This window comes from Schistocerca gregaria, chromosome 5 (assembly GCF_023897955.1).
Source record: "Schistocerca gregaria isolate iqSchGreg1 chromosome 5, iqSchGreg1.2, whole genome shotgun sequence".
Classification (NCBI taxonomy): Eukaryota; Metazoa; Arthropoda; class Insecta; order Orthoptera; family Acrididae; genus Schistocerca; species Schistocerca gregaria.
The window spans coordinates 659,385,048-659,406,425 of NC_064924.1; the positions used below are offsets into that span (position 1 = coordinate 659,385,048).

General features: G+C 47.0%; 1 protein-coding gene across 2 annotated transcripts in view; it reads right to left on the reverse strand.

Annotated features, from left to right (window-relative positions):
* The window catches only part of LOC126273189 (doublesex- and mab-3-related transcription factor 2), an 80,239-nt gene that overhangs the window by 37,655 nt on the left and 21,206 nt on the right, over positions 1 to 21,378 (reverse strand). The window contains exons 2-3 of one of the 2 annotated variants that reach the window (XM_049976710.1): positions 12,532 to 12,761; positions 538 to 674 (exon numbers count right to left, since the gene is read on the reverse strand). In XM_049976710.1, coding sequence (XP_049832667.1) covers positions 538 to 674; positions 12,532 to 12,737 — 343 coding nt within the window. In that variant the 5' untranslated portion in view covers positions 12,738 to 12,761. Of the gene's footprint in view, positions 1 to 537; positions 675 to 12,531; positions 12,765 to 21,378 lie in introns of both variants that reach the window. The other variant, XM_049976711.1, reaches the window with a different exon arrangement.

Here is a 21,378-nt window from a genome sequence, read left to right on the forward strand (position 1 = left end):
TCAAACCAGTCTTAGGACTGAAGACTACAACAATAACAATAGTGTATTTTCAAAAATAAAACTATTGAAATGTTCTTGGAGATTAAAACTGTGTTGCCGGACCGAGACTAACTCGTGACCTTTGCCTTTCACGGGCAAGTGCTCTACCAACGGAGCTACCCCGGTACGACCTGTCCTCACAGCTTTACTTCTACCAGCACATCGTGTCCTACCTCCTAAACTTCAGAAAAGCTGCTCTGCGAACCTTGCGGAACTAGTAGTCCTAGAAGAAATGATATTGGGGAGACGTGGCTTAGCCATAGCCTGGGGGATGATCCAGAAGGAAATTTTCCCACTCTGCAGCGGAGTGTGCGCTGATATGAAACTTGCTGGCTGATTAAAACTGTGTGCCGGACCGAGACTCGAGGGAAACATCTCGAGTTCGAGTCTGGCACACAGTGCAGGAAGTTTCGTATCAGCGCACATTCCGCTACGGAGTGAAAATTTCATACAGAAATAAAACAGTTTTTTACAAAAAGAAGAATCTTAGCTGCTCACCTTGCAGAAGGTCTCTGGCAATGGCGTTCTGCTGGAGCGAGCGCAGGTGCTTCTGGTAGAGCCGCTTTTGGGCCAACAGCGCTTCGGCTGACAGCAGGCGCGACCTCACGTCCGGGCTGTCCTCGCTCGACTGCTGTCTGCAACATACCGCGGAGGCCACTTCCTTATTTGTCGAGCGCAGGTTTTAAACTGACGGGAATGGAGAGAACTGCACAGTGAACACTTTGCCAAAATTGGAAATTTGTGGTAAGGACTACGGGTCCAAACTTCTGAGGTCATCTGCCCCTAGGCTTTCTCACTAGTTACTCTAATTTAAACTTACGCTAAGGACAACATACACACCCATGCCCGAGGGAGGACTGGAACCTCCGCCGGAGGGGGGGGGGGGGGGAGGTACAGTTTTTCCATGCCTGTGGCGTACGTTAGTTAAAATTACATTCTTAAGAGAGGTTTCTTTCGGTCTAGATAAAATCCATTCCTCCAGATGAAGACCGGCCGGAGTGGCCTAGCTGTTCTAGGCGCTACAGTCTGGAACCGCGCGACGGCTGCGGTCGCAGGTTCGAATCCTGCCTCGGGCATGGATGTGTGTGATGTCCTTAGGTTAGTAAGGTTTACGTAGTTCTCAGTTCTAGGGGACTGATGTCCTCAGAAGTTAAGTCTCATATGCTCAGAATCATTTGAAACATTTTGAACCTTCAGATGAAGAACGGTGTGAGTAAACGACGGCTTTTGGATTTGCCTAACGTTGCTGGTAATTTTCAGGTGGGGATTGCAACACAGCATGCCCAGAAGATATGGACGTGCCGCTTATAACCAGTTTTCGGAGTTTTAGAAACAGAATCGTGGGTATGGGGGCCGTAGAAACATCATACCGACAGTTCGCACACACACAGCTGGCTATAATGCAATTACTTCAGAACCACTTGTGATGAGATCAAGTGAAGACGACAACGTGGGGCAAGTCCCTTCCAAAAGGGCTGGACTACGACTTCTTACGATTGTATTGTATGTTAACCGGGGACCTAGAAACGACGGAGAGGCTCCGTCCCCGCCGCAGCCGCAGTGGTCCACAACCCCACGACGACTTCACCCCTCCGCCGTCCCACACCGACACCGAACCCAGGGTTATTGTGCGGTTCAGCCTCCGCTGAACCCCCCCCCCCCCCCCCCCCCCCCAGGGAACGTCTCACACCAGACGAGTGTAACCCCTATGTTTGCGTGGTAGAGTAATAGTGGTGTACGCGTACGTGGAGAATTTGTTTGCGCAGCAATCGCCGACATAGTGTAACTGACGCGGAATAAGGGGAACCAGCCCGCATTCGCCGAGGCAGTTGGGAAAACGCCTAAAAACCACCCACAGACTGGCCGGTTCAGCGGACCTCGACACAAATCCGCCGGGCGGATTCGTGCCAGGGACCAGGCGCTTCTTCCCGCCCGGACATCTTAGGATAGTTCAGTTGGCTTTGAATAATAGACAGGTGGCAACAACTGATATCCAGACAGTCACCACCGACGGGAGCATATCACTGAAAGCTCAGCAGAGATCTAGAGTTGCCAAGCGTCTTTTATCCTAGCATCGCAGCACTGACAACAGAGACTTAAAGTGATGCAATGCCAAGAGTCAACTGGAACATTTGGTGGGATTCTTTGGTGTTCAGCAATGAGTCTCGCTTCTGTTCACGGCGGCCAGAGCAGTGCCAGCGCGTCTGTAGACGACATGGTGGAACGTCACAGGAAGCAGCGTTTCTTTAGACTATTACCTCTCCAAATCTTGGAATAAGGGCGTGGGAAACCACTGGATATGACAAAAACACTGATATGGTAACTGTTGAAGGGAGGCTGAATGGTCACCAACATTTGGCGAGAATGGTAAACCTGTTGGCGTGCCCTTTTCCGCTAGGGTACCAAATGGCATTACTGCTGCACAATAATGCAAGACCCTACAGTTCATCCCACAAACAATTTGAGGAACACACGAAACTTTGACTAACCTACCTCGTCGTATGATTTGTCACCTACAGAGCACGTCTGGGATCTGGTATCGGACACTGATTCAGATTCCCCACACAGCCTGAGAATCGAATCGATATAGAGGGAAGGTGAGAGACACTCGATCTTCGAAGCACGCCGCAGCTAGCTCCCGTGGACGGTGCCTCAACGGGGTGTCACGTGGGCCTGTTCACGGCTGCAACGGTGTCCGCGTAAGGTGGCAGGGCCCCACTCCATCTTGCATTATTGTGTTTGATTCTGCATATACGCAAATTGCCTTTAATATGCGATGGACATACTTCGTTGTGCTAATCAATGACCGGATGCTCTGTACCGATATATAAGTGAAATGATTTGCACAGGTGCGGCACGTATTTGAGTACGTCACGGTACCACCATGTCCTTGTGTGCGTGTGGGCAGACTTCAGAGACGTAGAGACGCGAATAAGTGGAGAAATAGGAAGCACCCCATAACAAACCAAAACTCTAGACCGAGCACAGTAAGCCGGCCGAAGTGGCCGTGCGTTTCTAGGCGCTGCAGTCTGGAACCGCGAGACCGCAACGGTCGCAGGTTCGAATCCTGCCTCGGGCATGGATGTGAGTGATGTCCTTAGGTTAGTTAGGTTTAACTAGCTCTAAGTTCTAGGGGACTAATGACCTCAGAAGTTGAGTCCCATAGTGCTCAGAGCCATTTGAACCATTTTCGAGCACAGTAGATGCTAAGTCGGCTATCTGATAATTTCACACTTCTTCCTTTCAGTCTGTAAATGCTTACGAGTGCAGTTGCACTCGTAACTCTGATGTAGCAGCACAATCAATCCGGAGCAATTACTTACATTCACTGGCAAATTTAAGGAGAGAGCTTACTGACAAGCGAACCTCCCTATTGTACCTCATCAGGTTTAGTGGTAAGTTGGTCCAGTGGAGAGCCTGTGAAAAACTGAACACACATTAATCATGAAAACAGAAAGAAAGTGTACTGAACTATGAAAAAAAGCAAAGTAGAAACAATGAACGGTCCAAGCTTAACATGTGAACGGTCGAGGAAAGTTTAAAAGCCGTGGTGTCGTGGTTAAGCGGACACTGTGAAGTAGGCGAGCCAGGTTGTTTTAATCTTCATGGCACTTTTTTATTATTTTTTCCCAACTTTACGAACGGTTCGTCCGGTCATTGAAATGTTTGTTCCTTTTCTGTAGCCTCGCAGTTGTTATACTAAACACTGGTCACGGAATACAAGTCATGTGGTGAGAATACATTAACATCGCAAGTAAATGTGATGAATAGCGAGAGCAGGCGAGATACAACATAGACGTCTCACAGAAATGAAAACAACAAATAAAGGGGTGTGAGCTACGTTACAACAAAGGAATTTAAGAGTCGAAACTTCCAAAACGGAACGCAACTTCAAAAACGTTAAAAACATATGTTTTGACAGAGAAAAGAGAGACTGAGTGATTGTGAAACTGTTGCGTTCATTTCTTGCAGTATGTGACGATGTATTATGTTTTCATCATTTCCTTGGGAGTGATCGCATTCACATTCATACGGACATCTATATCGGGCAAAGATGCATATCACACGCACTCACCAGACGTAGAAATTAGGTTCTATCATATGACACACGTAACATTAACGCACCAGACGTATTTTCCGAGGACTTGTCTCTGTGTCATCAAAGGTTTGCGGTTCTCGTTCGAAAGCCACTTCTTTTCGGCTGCTAATAGAGTAGTTGTGCAGAATCAACTTTCATTATAGGTCCATTCGTTACCGCTCGCTGTTGGAAACGGACGTTACACCACGACGCGTGCACGGACTTGAATACAGCGGACAGAGTGAGAGAGAGAGAGAGAGAGAGAAAAAAAATTGTCACGGAGTTTTGAACACGGGTCGCCCAACGCAGTCCAACACTGACCAGTTAACAACGACGCCTATATTGTTTCAAGCTGCTCTGTACTCCAGTTCTTGTTCTTGGACCGTTAACTGACTTTCTTGCTTTTTTTCACAGTTCAGAAAACCACCTTTGTGAGTAACAACGAAAGGAAACGATCGGCACACAACCCAGCGGACCCCGCCGTCATCACGAGGTGCAAAGCCTCATCGTGGGGCTCTGGGGCCTTGCTAATCAGCGTGATGGAAACGCTAGAGGGGTATAGTGTATCCTACCATCCCCTTCTCTTAGCTCTCAATATGTATTAAGATAAATGTACTCACAAATGACATTGGTGAGAGGCTAGATATGCCTGGATAGCGCGCTAGCACAAAAAAGGTCAGACTAGATAAAAGTTTTCTTTATCTCAATTATCATACTTCTTTCCTTCCTAGTGTTATCACAATGCACACTAGTTTCATTGATTAGCTCCCAATTCTAATATGGAGGAATAGATGGTGGAGAGTAGTCTTATGTATCAGTTTACATTAGCAAAAATCAGTCTTAAAATATTCAGTATCGGGGTACCCACATAAGATTAAGTATCCATGCTGTGTTTGAATATTCCTTTGAAATTTTCAAATAATCACATTACCATTATCAAAATATATTTAGATATCAATTTCGGGTCACATCACAAGTAGTAAGAATATTAGTAGGTTTTATAATCCTTAATATTATTTTCTTAAGTGATTCAACTAACGATGGTTGCTGCTGATAACACTTTAGGTAAACATTTCGCAAGGGTTGTGGTCAGTGCATAGGCGAATTTGCGTCCTAGAGTTGTGCAGGAGACAACCGAGATGCAGAGGCAGAATCATTTACGCGCACCGTGAGTGGCACAGAATTAGTGGGGGAGGGGGGGGGGGGGGTTGCCGACCTCCGCCTGGCAGCAGGGAGTGGCGAGCTGGAAGCTGCAGTGGGCGCTTTCCTCGGCGGCGTACAGCCGAGCAGGCAAAGGACGCGGGATTCCCGGGCAGTAGACGCGACCGCTGCAGAGGGCAAGTCTCTCATGCTGCCGATGAGGTTGCGTTTTCTCATTCCCATCCCTGAAGGGGGTGGACGGGCTGCTTGAGGGCTTGCATTACCTATTTCAGTATTTTATGCAAAAGTGCATTTGATCATATTTACAGTATAGAGTATGAGACAGTAAACAAACATATAAAATAAAATAAAGTATACTAAAAATAAAATAAATTAGAAATTTAAATTTAAATATTAAAGATTTTAAGTCATATTGAAATACAGTGTAAGTTTTATAGATTATACAATATTTCCCATCATGATTACTCCATAAATTCTCTTTGAATACTTTAGAATACAAAGAAGTTGTAGCATACAATAGAAATACAGTACAGTAATATACAGTGCCCATGTGCTCTGAGGTGACTGATGTTTGTGCTTTAGAGTGATGTTGCTTCATTTTATGTGTGTGAGTTGTGGTGGCGTTACTTTACGCTACTACTTAAGTGATTTATTAATTTATTTACTAACTACATGTGTGTATATGTGTATCGATAGATATGGGCAGATGTTGTTGTTGTGGTCTTCAGTCCTGAGACTGGTTTGATGCAGCTCTCCATGCTACTCTACCCTGTGCAAGCTTCTTCATCTCCCAGTACTTGCTGCAACCTACATCCTTCTGAATCTGCTTAGTGTAGTCATCTCTTGGTCTCCCTCTACGATTTTTACCCTCCACGCTGCCCTCCAATGCTAAATTTGTGATCCCTTGATGCCTCAAAACATGTCCTACCAACCGGTCCCTTCTTTTTGTCAAGTTGTGCCACAAACTCCTCTTCTCCCCAATTCTATTCAATACCTCCTCATTAGTTATGTGATCTACCCATCTAATCTTCAGCATTCTTCTGTAGCACCACATTTCGAAAGCTTCTATTCTCTTCTTGTCCAAACTATTTATCGTCCATGATTCACTTCCATACATGGCTACACTCCATGCAAATACTTTCAGAAACGCCTTCCTGACACTTAAATCTATACTCGATGTTAACAAATTTCTCTTCTTCATAAACGCTTTCCTTGCCATTGCCAGTCTACATTTTATATCCTCTCTACTTCGACCATCATCAGTTATTTTACTCCCTAAATAGCAAAACTCCTTTACTACTTTAAGTGTCTCTTTTCCTAATCTAATTCCCTCAGCATCACCCGATTTAATTTGACTACATTCCATTATCCTAGTTTTGCTTTTGTTGATGTTCATCTTATATCCTCCTCTTAAGACACTATCCATTCTGTTCAACTGCTCTTCCAAGTCCTTTGCTGTCTCTGACAGAATTACAATGTCATCGGCGAACCTCAAAGTTTTTACTTCGTCTCCATGAATTTTAATACCTACTCCAAATTTTTCTTTTGTTTCCTTTACTGGTTGCTCAATATACAGATTGAATAACATCGGGGAGAGGCTACAACCCTGTCTCACTCCTTTCCCAACCACTGCTTCCCTTTCATGTCCCTCGACTCTTATAGCTTCCATCTGGTTTCTGTACAAATTGTAAATAGTCTTACGCTCCCTGTATTTTACCCCTGCCACCTTTAGAATTTGAAAGAGAGTATTCCAGTCAACATTGTCAAAAGCTTTCTCTAAGTCTACAAATGCTAGAAACGTAGGTTTGCCTTTTCTTAATCTTTCTTCTAAGATAAGTCGTAAGGTTAGTATTGCCTCACGTGTTCCAACATTTCTGCGGAATCCAAACTGATCTTCCGCAAGGTCCGCTTCTACCAGTTTTTCCATTCGTCTGTAAAGAATTCGTATTAGTATTTTGCAACTGTGACTTATTAAACTGATAGTTTGGTAATTTTCACATCTGTCAACACCTGCTTTCTTTGGGATTGGAATTATTATATTCTTCTTGAAGTCTGAGGGTATTTCACCTGTCTCATAAATCTTGCTCACCAGGTGGTAGAGTTTTGTCATGACTGGCTCTCTCAAGGATGTCAGTAGTTCTATTGGAATGTTGTCTACTCCCGGGACCTTGTTTCGACTCAGGTCTTTCAGTGCTCTGTCAAACTCTTCCCGCAGTATTGTATCTCCCATTTCATCTTCATCTGCATCCTCTTCCATTTCCAGTACATCGCCCTTGTATAAACCTTCTATATACTCCTTCCACCTTTCCGCCTTCCCTTCTTTGCTTAGAACTGTGTTTCCATCTGAGCTCTTGATATTCATAGAAGTGGCTCTCTTTTCTCCAAAGGTCTCTTTAATTTTCCTGTAGGCAGTATCTATCTTACCCCTAGTGAGATAAGCCTCTACATCCTTACATTTGTCCTCTAGCCATCCCTGCTTAGCCATTTTGCACTTCCTGTCGATCTCATTTTTGAGACGTTTGTATTCCTTTTTGACTGCTTCATTTACTGCATTTTTATGCTTAAACATTATCGTTAACGTTGACATTAACATTGACACTTTTCTTTATATGGCCTGTGTGAATGCAATGTTCAGCCAAACTGAAGAAAAGTAGAGTATTCGTGGTTACAGTTCACTTAAATTTTCCGGATGCGGTAAATTTAGGTGAAACGGATTGGATAGTTGAACACGGTCGGTCTAGCTGAGTCGATGTTTGAGGGGGCGCTGTTACATTCCGTGATGCCCTCTGATCCGTTATCGCTACATCTTCAACATTATTTATTATATCATTCAGTGTTCTGACAACAACATTGAATGACACATCAACGTTGCAGACCGAGGAAGCAGCAGGGCTTTCATTCCGAAAGAACAACTAGAAAAGGAAAACTTAGAATACAATTTTTTATCTTCACTGACCGATGCTAGGTTACATGATATTACTGCAATGGTTACAAAATCGAGTCAGATTTACACAGAACTTGGCAGTATACGCCGTTGTTATGTCCCCTTTAGCCTAGATGGATGCACTAACCCAAGTGGGAAGGATGTCTAGAAGCCATTGTATCCTCTTCTGGGACGAGATTGACCCTAACTGTTGTAACAGTTGCTTGAAACCCTAGATATTGGCATTGGGATGTAGATTACATCCAAGCTGGTCCCCCGCATGTTCTTGCTAGCCACAGGAATAACATAACAGCACGCAGACTGTTAAAAGACATGTGCTGTGCATGAACGAGCATTTTATTGTTAAAAAGTTTCAGCACGATCCTGCCGTATGAGAGGTAACACATGAAGTTGCAGGATATCCGTGGCTTATTGTCAGTGTTCGCTCAATTACGAAGATCGATGACCTGAAGTCTAGCCGGCCCCATGTGGCCGAGCGGTTGTAGATGCTTCAGTCTGGAACCGCACTGCTGCTACGGTCGCAGGTTGGAATCCTGCCTCGGGCATCGATGTGTGTGATGTCCTTAGGTTAGTTAGGTTTAAGTAGTTCTAAGTGTAGGGAACTGATGACCTCAGAAGTTAAGTCCCATAGTGCTCAGAGCCATTTGAACCATTTTTGAAGCCTGAAGTCTAACTTGATAGATCCCCATAGCATGAAGCCATGCTGTGCCTGTCTACAACGTTGAAAGAATGAGATCGCTCCACAGGTCCCTGCCATATTCACCGAAAATGGTCATCTATGGTACTGCAGGACCACGATTCATCGCTGAACATGTGACGCCAGTCACCAGCAGTCCATGCTTCCCAATTACAGCATCACTCCAAATTCAGGTGTTTGGACTGTGGTGTTAATGGCAGTCTACAAATTGGATGGTAATTCCCTGATCCGACTGCTGCTAGTCTTCAGTCAGTGGCGAGGGATGACACAGAATGTTGTATGAAGTCCATTATTTGTTCGCGAACTGCAGGCCCAGATGTGGTTACGATGTACTTGGTGCACAATATGACGATACTCCCTTGTCATGATCTGACGTGGCTGACCACACCCACGAGAACAAGTATGAATGCCCTCACGTTCCCATGCAGTCCAAACTCGAGCCTCTGTCACATCTGGTGTCCCACAAATCTGGATATTCGACCAGCCGACCAAATGGAGACCCTTACTGAGAACCCCTTAAAATTTTCAAGTGCTGACAATGCTGTCTCTCACGGGCACGCACCATCTCTGTGTCCTCCACGGTGGTCATCAACGTCTAATGCTGTTCTCGCCGCATATGTACCCAACTGGTCCTGGTAACAACACTCATGTACACGTGTGGTCGTTCTGCCTGCCACAGAGAAATGCAACTCTTAAATCATTTATATACCCATCTATGATGTGTGCACATACGAAGCTACGCATCCAATCACAGCTTCTGGGCGATTCACTTTTTTTTGTATTGTTATGAAATAACTACTGGAGGGTGAGCTGTGCGTGGCTCGTGTTCGTGCCATCTCTTATTTAACATCCTGTTTTTGCCGTACTGCCTCCTCATTATGTTAGTTTCAAATACATGCGTCACTGAGTTGCTGCTTTTCCTGCCCGTGAGCGGCAGCAGCAGCGCTTATCTATACGAGCCCTGCTGGACTGCACTCACTTCCCGGTCGTCGCGTGTCGGTCGACCAGTGAGCTGGAAACGGACGCACCAGCTGCGAAGTCGGGGGCGGAGCGCCGACGAGGCCCCGACAGCCAGTACTCGCCCGACCGCTGGCGACACACATGCATTGTCCGACGGAAGGATATTTGAACGGGGACTACCGTTGGCTGATCGTTCGGTCGGTCGGTAGTCTCATCGGGCGACGTGTAACTGGTTCTCTGACCGCTTCTGGGCCCCTTCAGTTACCATCTTGTGGAACTTGGGTCGGTCCTTTGCTGGTGCAGAGGAAACCTCGGCGCGTGTTTTGGCCGAGACCGACGACCGCGTCCACGTGCTGTCTGAGTGTGTTCTGCTGTTCCCATTCCTACGAGGTCCGTGGCTCACCGGTCCTGGACACGAAAGTTAAGTCTGATTTAATCTACCAGCAAGTCACGACTGTCAGCATTGAGTCGTTCGGATTTCGTTGTCGGCTCTTGGGACACGTTATCTTGTCCGTGGGTCCACTGACTGTCGGTCGGTTTGGGTTGTCCTCGGATCGCGAATGGTTGGCCCGACTGCCTGTCTCACCTAAGCGAGCGTTAGGATTTGAATTACATCTGGGCGCCCTTGTGTGTACTGCCTTTTTTAAAAATTTGTTCTTGTTGTTGTTACTTGTATGGCTTCTAGCCGATTTTGTGTTTTAAATTAGAGTTGTTTTGTCCTTAAGGCCTTCAGCCTAGTTTAATGTGCCGTTTCACATAAGCCCTTTGGCATTTAAAAAAATTTGAATTTTTAAGTCATTGGCCTTCAGCCAGTTTCAGTTGTTTGTTCTTAAGGCCTTCAGCTTAAATTAAGGAACTGTTTCACCTAACGGCTTTGGAATTTAAAAAAAATTAATGTTTTGGAGTTAAGTGTTTGGCCTTCAGCTGATTTGAGTTTAACTTGTTTACTTCAGCCTAACAAAAGAACTGTTTTAAGATAAGTTTCGCCTTTTAAAGTTCTGTTTATGCTTGCTATTTAAGTTATTGGCCTTCAGCCGTTTTTAAATTAAACTGGCTTTCAGCTGGTAATTAAGTCCCAAATATTAAAGCTGTGTCTTTAATTTTTTTTTTTTTTTTTTGCTCTTGTAATGCTTGAACAAAGAATAAAGCTGTATGTTGGATTGTAATGACAGCCCCTTATTTTGGCCCCTTTCCACAATTTATTCTATCTCTCCTGTCCTGCGGGTTAAGCAGGGCGTCTCAGAGGGCTCGGATCGTGTAATAGTGGTCCGCGCCGATTAAGTAATAACAACAAGAATAAAAACAAGAACCCAGCTAGGTTACAGCCATAGTTGCCAGTGACGACCTCTCTGAGTACTAAATTTCGCATGAATCACCTCGAAGGGAACGATCTATTGATACGTAATCAGCATGGTTTCAGAAAACATCGTTCTTGTGCAACGCAGCTAGCTCTTTATTCGTACGAAGTAATGGCCGCTATCGACAAGTTGATTCCGGTTTTCTAGATTTCCGGAAAGCTTTTGACACAGTTCCTCACAAGCGACTTCTAATCAACCTCCGGGCCTATGGAGTATCGTCTCAGTTGTGCGACTGGATTCGTGATTTCCTGTCAGGAAGGTCGCAGTTCGTAGTAATAGACGGCAAATCATCGAGTAAAACTGAAGTGATATCAGGTGTTCCCCAGGAAAGTGTCTTGGGACCTCTGCTGTTCCTGATCTATATAAATGACCTGGGTGACAATCTGAGCAGTTCTCTTAGGTTGTTCGCAGATGATGCTGTAATTTACCGTCTAGTAAGGTCATCCGAAGACCAGTATCAGTTGCAAAGCGATTTAGAAAAGATTGCTGTGTGGTGTGGCAGGTGGCAGTTGACGCTAAATAACGAAAACTGTGAGGTGATCCACACGAGTTCCACAAGAAATCCGTTGAAATTCGATTACTCGATAAATAGTACTGTTCTCAAGTACCTGCGTGTTAAAATCACTAACAACTTCAGTTGGGAAGACCACATAGATAATATTATCGGGAAGGCGAGCCAAAGGTTGCGTTTCATTGGCAGGACACTTAGAAGATCCAACAAGCCCACTAAAGAGACAGCTTACACTACAGTCGTTCGTCCTCTGTTAGAATACTGCTGCGCGGTTTGGGATCCTTACCAGGTGGGACTGACGGAGGACATCGAAAGGGTGCAAAAAAGGGCAGCTCGTTTCGTATTATCACGTAATAGGGGAGAGAGTGTGACAGAGTGACAGATATGATACGCGAGTTGGGATGGAAGTCATTAAAGCAAAGACGTTTTTCGTCGCGGCGAGATCTGTTTACGAAGTTTCAGTCACAAACTTTCTCTTCCGAATGCGAAAATATTTTGTTGAGCCCAACCTACATAGGTAGGAATGATCATCAAAATAAAATAAGAGAAATCAGAGCTCGAACAGAAAGGTTTAGGTGTTCGTTTTTCCCGCTCGCTCTTCGGGAGTGGAATGGTAGGGAGATAGTATGATTGTGGTTCGATGAACCCTCTGCCAAGCGATTAAATGTGGATTGCAGAGTAGTCATGTAGATATAGATGTTTTTAATCACGTATTTCCTCCTGTAAAATTTCTTTATTTGCAGCCCCACTCGGTTTCGGCAGCTAGCGCGACGCCTCACTGACCTGCGGAGAGCGACCTGCGCCGCCATGACGCGCTGCCTCTCGACGACGAGCTGGCAGGAGGCGCATGCGCACTCGCGCCACCGGCACAGCCGCTTGTGACCCTTCAGGCTGGAGATGACGCCGTGGTTGCGGCAGCGCGCGCATTTCGGCGTCCTCAGCAGTCTCCGCGCGCGCCCGCCGGCTGTGGCGGCGCCGTCTTCCCCCATGCCGCCCGCGGGGATCCCCGCCACCTGCTAGCAGCAAGAGCGCCATGCGCAGTTAGCCTCGGTCCGTAGCTGCGGGGTCTTACCTCGTGCAACAGTTATAGAAGTACTCGGAGGACCAGGAAGTGAAGTCTTTCTAAGCATGTCGATATTTGTTGGTCATTTATTAGCTCACTGGATACTTCAAAGTCTTGCCAAAATTGTGTTAGAGTGACTTGTTTAGTCGCAAATAAATCTTAATTATGTGGCAGTTCGTGGTGAAATGGCAAGCCAGATATCAGAAGAGGTACATATCTGGCATCGTATGCTTTTTGAGTTCGTAAGGATGTTAACACAATAGTTGCCACTAAAAACATTTGCGATGTTTATTCAAGTGCGTTAGAAATGGTTCAAATGGCTCTGAGCACTATGGGAGTTGACATCTGAGGTCATCAGTCCCCTAGAACTTAGAACTACTTAAACCTAACTAACCTAAGGACATCACACACATCCATGCCAGAGGCAGGATTCGAACATGTGACCGTAGCAGTCTCGCGGTTCCAGACTGAAGCGCGTAGAACCGCTCGGCCACCCCGGCCGGCTAGTGCATTAGCCGTTCGCAAATGCCAGACGTGGTTTCCTGAGTTCACAACGGTAATTTTTATCTTTCTCACTCGGGAGGACACAGCAACTTTAGACAATAACATGGTATGGGCGTAAGTGGAAGCAAATCAGTGTCAGACAATTGAGGAACTGACGAACGCTCTTAACAAAACTTGGTCCACCATCCAAGAACACTTTTGCAGATTGGAAGAAATAAACAAAGCTAAAAGATGCACAATATGCAACTTATTGCGGCACAACACAGAAGCGCTTTTTGATCGCCTGATCACTGGAGTTGACACATGACTCCTCTATGGTAATTCAAAACGCAAAAGGCAGTGGCTCTCTCCGACTGAGTCTCCAACAAGTACAGGTAAGCCAGGTTTACACCCCCAAAAAGCACTTGTGTGTTTCGTGGAATATTTGCCGGGTCGTTCATTTTTATATGATGAACCCCGGACAAGCTGTGAATGCAGACCTTTACAGTGAACAACTGGATCGAGTAAACCAATCTTTAATTGAAAATTGCTCAGTGATTGCGAACAGACAAGGCGTTATCCTGTAACACAATAATACAAGACGAAACCTGGAAAAGTTTATGAAATGGGATGGGAGGTTTTGCCTCACCCACTATACTCTCCCGTCACTGCATCGGATTTCCATTTATTCCGATCGCTACATTTCCTATGTGGCAAAAAATTTATAAATGGGGTCGATGTCTAATATTTCATCTCCAGATACTTTGTTCAAAAACCAGTCGGTTTTTATTGATCCGGCATTTAAAAATTTGCACAACAGATATCAATAGATTGTTGATAATGAGGGTGATTACATCAGTGATTAAAAATAAGAATTTGTTAACAATTTATCAGCTCGAATTTAATGTAAAAAAATTAGTTTCCGGTCTCCCTAATGTTTTGATACGAGGCCCAAGGGAGTATGTCATGACACTTGCTCTTTATGTTTTATGCAAGTATTTATGCCTTGGCACACTGGAGTAATAGCAACCTCAAATTTCTTGCTGAAAATGCAGTTATGTATTCGAGGTGTTTCTAAAAATTTCCGAGAATGTCCTCGTAGATATCAGAAAAGTTACGTTGCACCCTAATTTCCACCTTCCAAGGAGTCTCCGTGTGCTTATACGGAACACGCTCAGTAGGAAATAGTGCTTGAAGTCTGCTGACTCAACTGTATTCAAAATCAGTTGCAGTTCCGCTTCAGTCTCGTCTATGGTACTCATTTTACTAAGGTTCGAAGCTCCTCTTGGTGTTCTTCCGTGTTTCCGATTTAAAATTGGGTCGTTTTGGGAATCCACCTCATGCAAACACAATCAAGTTATTTTTGTATTTACCCAGACATGTTTCGACATCTGTGTGTCACCAGATTTTTATTTCTGTAAAGTACAATATCAGATTTTATAATAATTTAACTGTTGTAGGCCTAAGAATTACAATATGTGCAATTTGCTTTATTTTGTTTAGACGCTCATCTTCAAATTACATCGCTAGAAGAACTGCGTTATTATATACTGGATTTTGTGCTCTTTTTCGTCTTTTTTTTTTTTGACAGCATGTCATCTGCAAAACTAGCCATGAAGAAAATTAATGCTTATTTATCAAGAACTTTTCCGTGGGTGGTGGTTATGTGCGTTTCTGCACTTACGTTTTTTCGTCCTGTTGGGTGTCTGGTTTTTGTCTCGATCAACACCATTCAGTGCATTGTTTCCGCACAGTTTTTCACACAACTTTCAATCACATGCACTTACACAAAAGACATGGTCTGAGCTGACACTTCTGACTCCATTCTCAGTGAGAGGTGTTATGTTACTGTCACTGCTCATTTGTTCATCGTTGGTCTTGTGTTTGTTGTGGCGGTAACTTTGAATGTTTCGTCAGAACTGGTGTGGTGTGGCTGCTGGGAGAAAACTGAATGCATGTAACGTTTGTTTAAGATCAGTCTCTATGTTATTCGGATGGTAGTTCTCTGCTATCAGGTGATCTGCAAAAGTGGAGTGTGTACTATCACTTCTTAGGGCTCTGAGTACTTCGTTTTGAAATTTCTGCATGCTTGGCCTATGTAGACCAACTCGCATGAAGTATTAGTTAACTGATATATTCCGGCTTTTACTTGACGACCCTGGGGTCCTGAGCTGGGGACTTGTCAGCGCCGCCAGTCTCCTGTCACCGTAACCCCCGGAAACGCTTCAGCGACCACCGCATGGCGCGGCGGTGGAATGTTGTGTGCTGCGGGGAATGGTAATCTTGGCTTGACCGCCTGGATTGCGAGGAAGGTAAATTTCTATAAAAAACCCTCAATCTTACGGTGTGCTGCGCGCCTATAAGACGCATGGCTGTTGGGGTGGAACAGTCGCAAGCGGGCATCCTCTGTGGCACCTGCCGCAGCCCAGTTGTATAAGGCTTACTCAGGCACGCGGGGCTCTGTCTCAGCGGACCTTTAGTTCCCTAGCTGCTCGTGGGACCGCAATGGACCCTTCGACCTCTACATTTCCCCCTACCAGTGGCTTGGGTGGGCCGCTGGTAGGAAAACACACCCCATCGCAAAAGCGGCTACGCGCTGCGAGTCCTGCAGCGCCTGGTGTTGCTAGAGATTAATCAGACTGTAGTAACGGAGCACATGCTGATAATCAGAATGTGTTTTTGATTATTAAGAGGAAGGAGGGTAGCTTTGAGAGGGTTTCTCCCTTTTACATCCACAAGGGTCTTGAGGGAATTGCAAGAACACTGAAATCTGTGAAGCGACTGCGCAATGGGACTCTGTTAGTTGAGACTTCTAGTTCCCGTCAAGTCACTTCTCTTCGGAAAGCAACCTGTCTCGGAGAGTACGCTATCGAGACCGAGCTCCACTCCACTTTGAATTATAGTAAGGGTTTTGTGACGTGTAGGGACTTGGTGGATATCCCCATAGACGAGTTAAAATCTGAGTGGGATGACGAAGGTATTGTCGACGTGCAGCATATTATGAAACGAGTCGATGGGGACCTAGTCAAATCCGACTCGTTTATTCTCACGTTCAATTGCCCGAGACTCCCAGAGCATGTTAAGGCGGGTTTCTTACGTTTGCCAGTACGGCCATATTTCCCCAACCCAATGCGCTGTTTTAAATGTCAGCGCTTTGGGCATACTACGTTGGGGTGCAATGGATAGCATCTTGTGGTAAATGTGTTCAGCCTTCCCATGCAGGAGCCGATTGTTCATCGCCTGTGAAGTGCGTGAATTGCTCTGGCAGTCACCCTGTCTGGAGCGGGTCTGCCCCATCTATCTCGAGGAACGGCAGATACAGGAGATCAAAACATCTAAGCGCATCCCCTATGGTGAAGCCAAGAAGCTCTTTAAGGCCATGCAACCTCCTGTGTTTACAACATTTTTCGCTTCCGCTTTGCAGAAACCGGTACAGTTGGCCACTGTTGCTACACAAACGGAGGTTGCTAGTGTCAGCACTAATACCTGCGTTTGCCAGTGCACTTGTGCTGCTGCGGTTGTTTTGCAACCTGCAGCTCTCCCCACAACGTCGGACAAGGCCGTGGTTGCTGACATTGGGGTGCTTCCTGCCCCTCCCCATATGGCGCCTTCTGCCCAGGCGAGAAAAGCTCCAACTGTTGACAAGGCTCTGCATTCTAAGCCCTCCAAGACAAAGACGCCGAAGGTGAAGGTTTTGCCACCTGAGGAGACTAGTCAGGGTCAGTCCGATGACGAGGTTATCGTACTGTCTGACATCTCCCTTGGGTCGCCATCGGAGCTGATGGACATTGATGTCGACTGGGGGCGATATTCTCGCCCCAGGAATAAATCTCCGGCCAGTACGGGCTCTCCTCCAAAGCACAGAGGCAGGGTGAAAGTTCAGCCACCCTGATCACTGGCTCCCATATTACAGTGGAACCTGAATGGGTTCAGGACGCATGTGGCCGAATTACAACTGCTTGTACGAGAGCGCCCCTTGCGCTTATGTCTCCAAGAGACACATTTTCGGGCCACTGATGCTCCTTCTTTACGGGGCTATACCGTGTATCGAAAAGATGATCTGACGGGGGAAAGGGCAAAGGGTGGTGTTGCGGCTTTTGTCCGTGTCATGCACCACTCCTCTGAGCTCCCTCTCGTTAGGGACTTGCTAGCAGTTGCAGTTGACCTTCTTGTGGGTCGGAGGCCCACAATCTGTTCCGTTTACTTACCGCCTCAGGGTGCAATAGACTCTGAGGCTCTCACGGACCTTATTAGCCAACTCCCCCGCCCATTTCTCCTTCTGGGGTACTTCAATGCTCATAATGTCTTATGGGGGTCTACGACTACTTGCCCCAGGGGTCGCGTTCTGGAAAGCCTCTTGGCGTTCGAAGAGCTGTGCATCCTCAACTCTGGTGCTCCCACTCATTTCTGTACTGCTTCTGGGTCGTCGTCAGCTATTGACCTTTCCTTTTGCTCTCCAGCACTCGCGGATTCTGCTCTGTGGGAGGTTGCCGCTGACCTCCATTCTAGTGACCTCTTCCCCCTTTGGATTCGCCTCCTGGATGAGGCTGTGGCATTACCAATGCCGCCCAGGTGGCACCTCTGCAAAGCTGACTGGACACTTTTCAGCCATTTAGCTGTTTTGGAACACCGTGCCAGCGTCCACGAATGGGTCGACCATGTTACAGCCGTGATCTCTCATGCTGCTGAATTGTCGATGCCACGGTCCTCAGGTCATCCCAAGAGGCGTCCTGTCCCTTGGTGGACCACTGAGTGCCGCTCAGCCATCCGAGTCCGCCGTGCAGCTCTGCGCCGCTTCAAGTGCCGTCACTCAGCTGACAATCTTGCGGCCTTTCGGGTGGCAAGGGCCAAGGCGCGGCGAGTGATTAAAGAGAGCAAACGACGGTCATGGCAATCGTTCTTGAACTCCATCTCCCGCTCCACTAGTTCTACGAAAGTATGAGAAGCCATCGGGAGGATTTCCGGGAAACGCAGCCAACTACCTGTCACGGCATTGCTGCATCAGGGATGTCTCCTCAGGGCGCCGAGAGACATTGCCCAGACACTGGCTATGAATTTTGCGGAATCATCTGCAACTATTAACTGTGATCCAGATTTCTGCCGCTACCGCACTGCTATCGAGAGGGATCACTTGGACTTCCGGTCTCCAATTTCTGAACCCTACAACTGCTCAAAAAATGGTTCAAATGGCTCTGAGCACTATGGGACCCAACTTCTGTGGTCATCAGTCCCCTAGAACTTAGAACTACTTAAACCTAACTAACCTAAGGACATCACACACGTCCATGCCCGAGGCAGGATTCGAACCTGCGACCGTAGCAGTCACACGGTTCCGGACTGCGCGCCTAGAACCGCGAGACCACCGCGGCCGGCTCCTACAACTGCCCCTTAACAATGTGGGAACTGGATTCGGCGCTGTCTGTGGCTCGTGATACTGCGCCTGGTCATGATCAAATCCGGTACAGCATGCTGCAGCACTTGTTGCTGCCATCCAAGGAAGTTCTCCTCAATTGTTTTAATATGATATTGTCATCCGGCACGTTCCCTGACTCGTGGGGGGAGGCGATTTTGATTCCCCTCCTCAAAAGGGAAAGGATCGAATGCATCCCAGTAGTTATCGGAGTATTGCTTTGACGAGCTGCGTCGGGAAGACATTGGAACGCATGGTCAACCGTCGCCTGATTTGGCTGCTCGAGACCAGGCAGTTCCTTAGCCACTTTCAGTGTGGCTCTCGGAGATGTCGTTCAACTATAGACAACTTGACCCTGCTCGAGGCGGCCATCCACCAGGACTTCCTACGTAACCAGCATTGTCTAGGTGTATTCTTTGACATTAATAAGGCGTACGACACTACTTGGCGCCGCCTTATCCTCAGTCAACTCCATGAGTGGGGCTTTCGTGGCCGTCTCCCCATCTTCATTCGGTCCTTTCTTTCCAGCCGCCTCTTTCGATATCGTGTTGGTAATGTGCTATCTGATTTGTACGTGCAGGAGAATGGTGTTCCTCAGGGAAGCGTTTTAAGTGTCACCCTCTTTGTCATCGCCATTAACAGTATCACGTCCACTATCCGGAGTCCGGCCCAGTGCTCCTTGTTTGTGGACGATTTTGCTGTTTCCTGTTCTTCCTCCAGTCTTGTCACTGCTAGTCGGCAGCTGCAGCTTACGATAAAGAGATTAGAGGCATGGACTGCGAAGATGGGTTTTACCTTTTCTGCCGACAAATGTGTGTGTGTTCATTTTAATCGTTCTCGACGTGCTTTTACCTCCCCTGAATTGCGTCTGAGGGACACCATTCTTCCTTTTAGAGGCACTGTGATGTTCCTGGGCCTCACTTATGATTCCAAGTTGTCGTGGTTGCCGCACCTTAAAGACCTCAAGGTGCGGGCCCTGAAGGCACTGAATATTTTGAAGTGTCTGAGCCTTCGGTCCTGGGGAGCAGATCGGGCGCGTCTGCTGCAGTTTCATACGGCTTTCGTCCGGTCGCGTCTTGACTATGGATGGGTCAGCGAGGCCTTCGTATCTGAAGATCCTTGACGCAGTACACCATGAGGGTATCAGGCTGGCCACTGGTGCCTTCCGTACCAGTCCCATCCCCAGCCTGTGTGCTGAGGCAGGGGAACCGCCGCTCGCCATCCGGTGGAAACTCCTCATGATGCGACGGGTGTGTCATTTCCTTGCCTGTCCTACCTCCCTTGCGTACCCTACCATTGCCCGACCGCCTATGGATCGTCTCTTTTCCAGTCGTCTCGGGGCAACGAGACCATTTGGGATTCGTGCCAAGCATTTGCTTGAGTACCTTGGTGAGGAGCGTGTAGCACCCCAACTCCAGGGTTTTACCCACCTGCCTCCCTGGTTGCTGCAGAGGCCCAGCGTCATTTTAGACTTGTCAGAGTACCGGAGGAGCTGCACTCCTGCGATTGTTTTCACCTCCTTATTTTACGATATTTGAAACGAGCATCCCGACCATGTAACAGTATTTACGGATGGCTCTAAACAGCTGAAAATTGGAAGCCGCCAGCTAGAGCCCATGACTGCGTCTTGTGGGTGGCTCCCTGTAGGCGCCGCCCAGCGATACCAGTACTGAAGAGCAGCACGAAATGCAGAAGTCATCCGCATACAGAGAATGGGAGACCGACTGCCCTACAGCTTCTGCTGGGCCGTTAATGGCCACTAGAAACAGAGATACACTCAATACGGAGTCCTGCGGAACGCCATTCTCCTGAATATGGGGGGAACTATGGGAGGCACCAGCTTGGACCACGGAAGTACGGAGCGACAGGAAGTTTTGGATAAAAATCCAGACCGGGCCGCAGAGACCCCACTCATACAATGTGGCAAGGATATGATGTCGCCAGGTCTTGTCGTATACTTTACGTAAGTAAAAAAGGACGGCAACCAGGTGTTGGCGTCTGGAAAAGGCTGTTCGGATGGCAGACTCAAGGGATACAAGATTGTCAGTGTTTGAGCGACCCTGGCGGAAGCCGCCCTGGTATGGTGCCATGTGACTAGGATCCAACCCAATCACTGACACATCATATGTTCCAGCAGCTTACAGAGAAGGTTGGGGAGGCTGATGAGCCGATAGCTATCCACATCAAGCGAATTTTTACCGGGTCTTAGCACCAGAATGAAAGTTCTCTCCTGTCATTCCTATGGAAAGATGCCATCGCACCAGATTTGGTTAAAGATGACGAGGAGATATCGCTTATAGTCAGACGAGAGATGTTTAATCATCTGACTGTGGATTCGATCCAGCACAAGAGCTGTGTCGAGGTAATGTACAAGGGCGCTGGAGAGCTCCTACTCTGTAAACAGGGCGTTATAGGATTCACTGCGGCGTGTAGTGGACGAAAGCACTTCGCTTTCCATCCGCCATTTGAGGAAGTCTGAGGGGGGGAGGGGGGAAGCTCTCTGCCACAGATGCTCGAACATAGTGCTCAGCGAAGTGTTCGGCAATCGTGTTTGCGTCGGTAGAGCGTAAGCCATTGATGTTAACGCCAGGGACACCTGTTGCAGTCCGGTACCCAAAAAGACGTCCGGTCTTCGTCCAGGCTTGGGAAGGTGACGTATGGCACCTAATGGTGG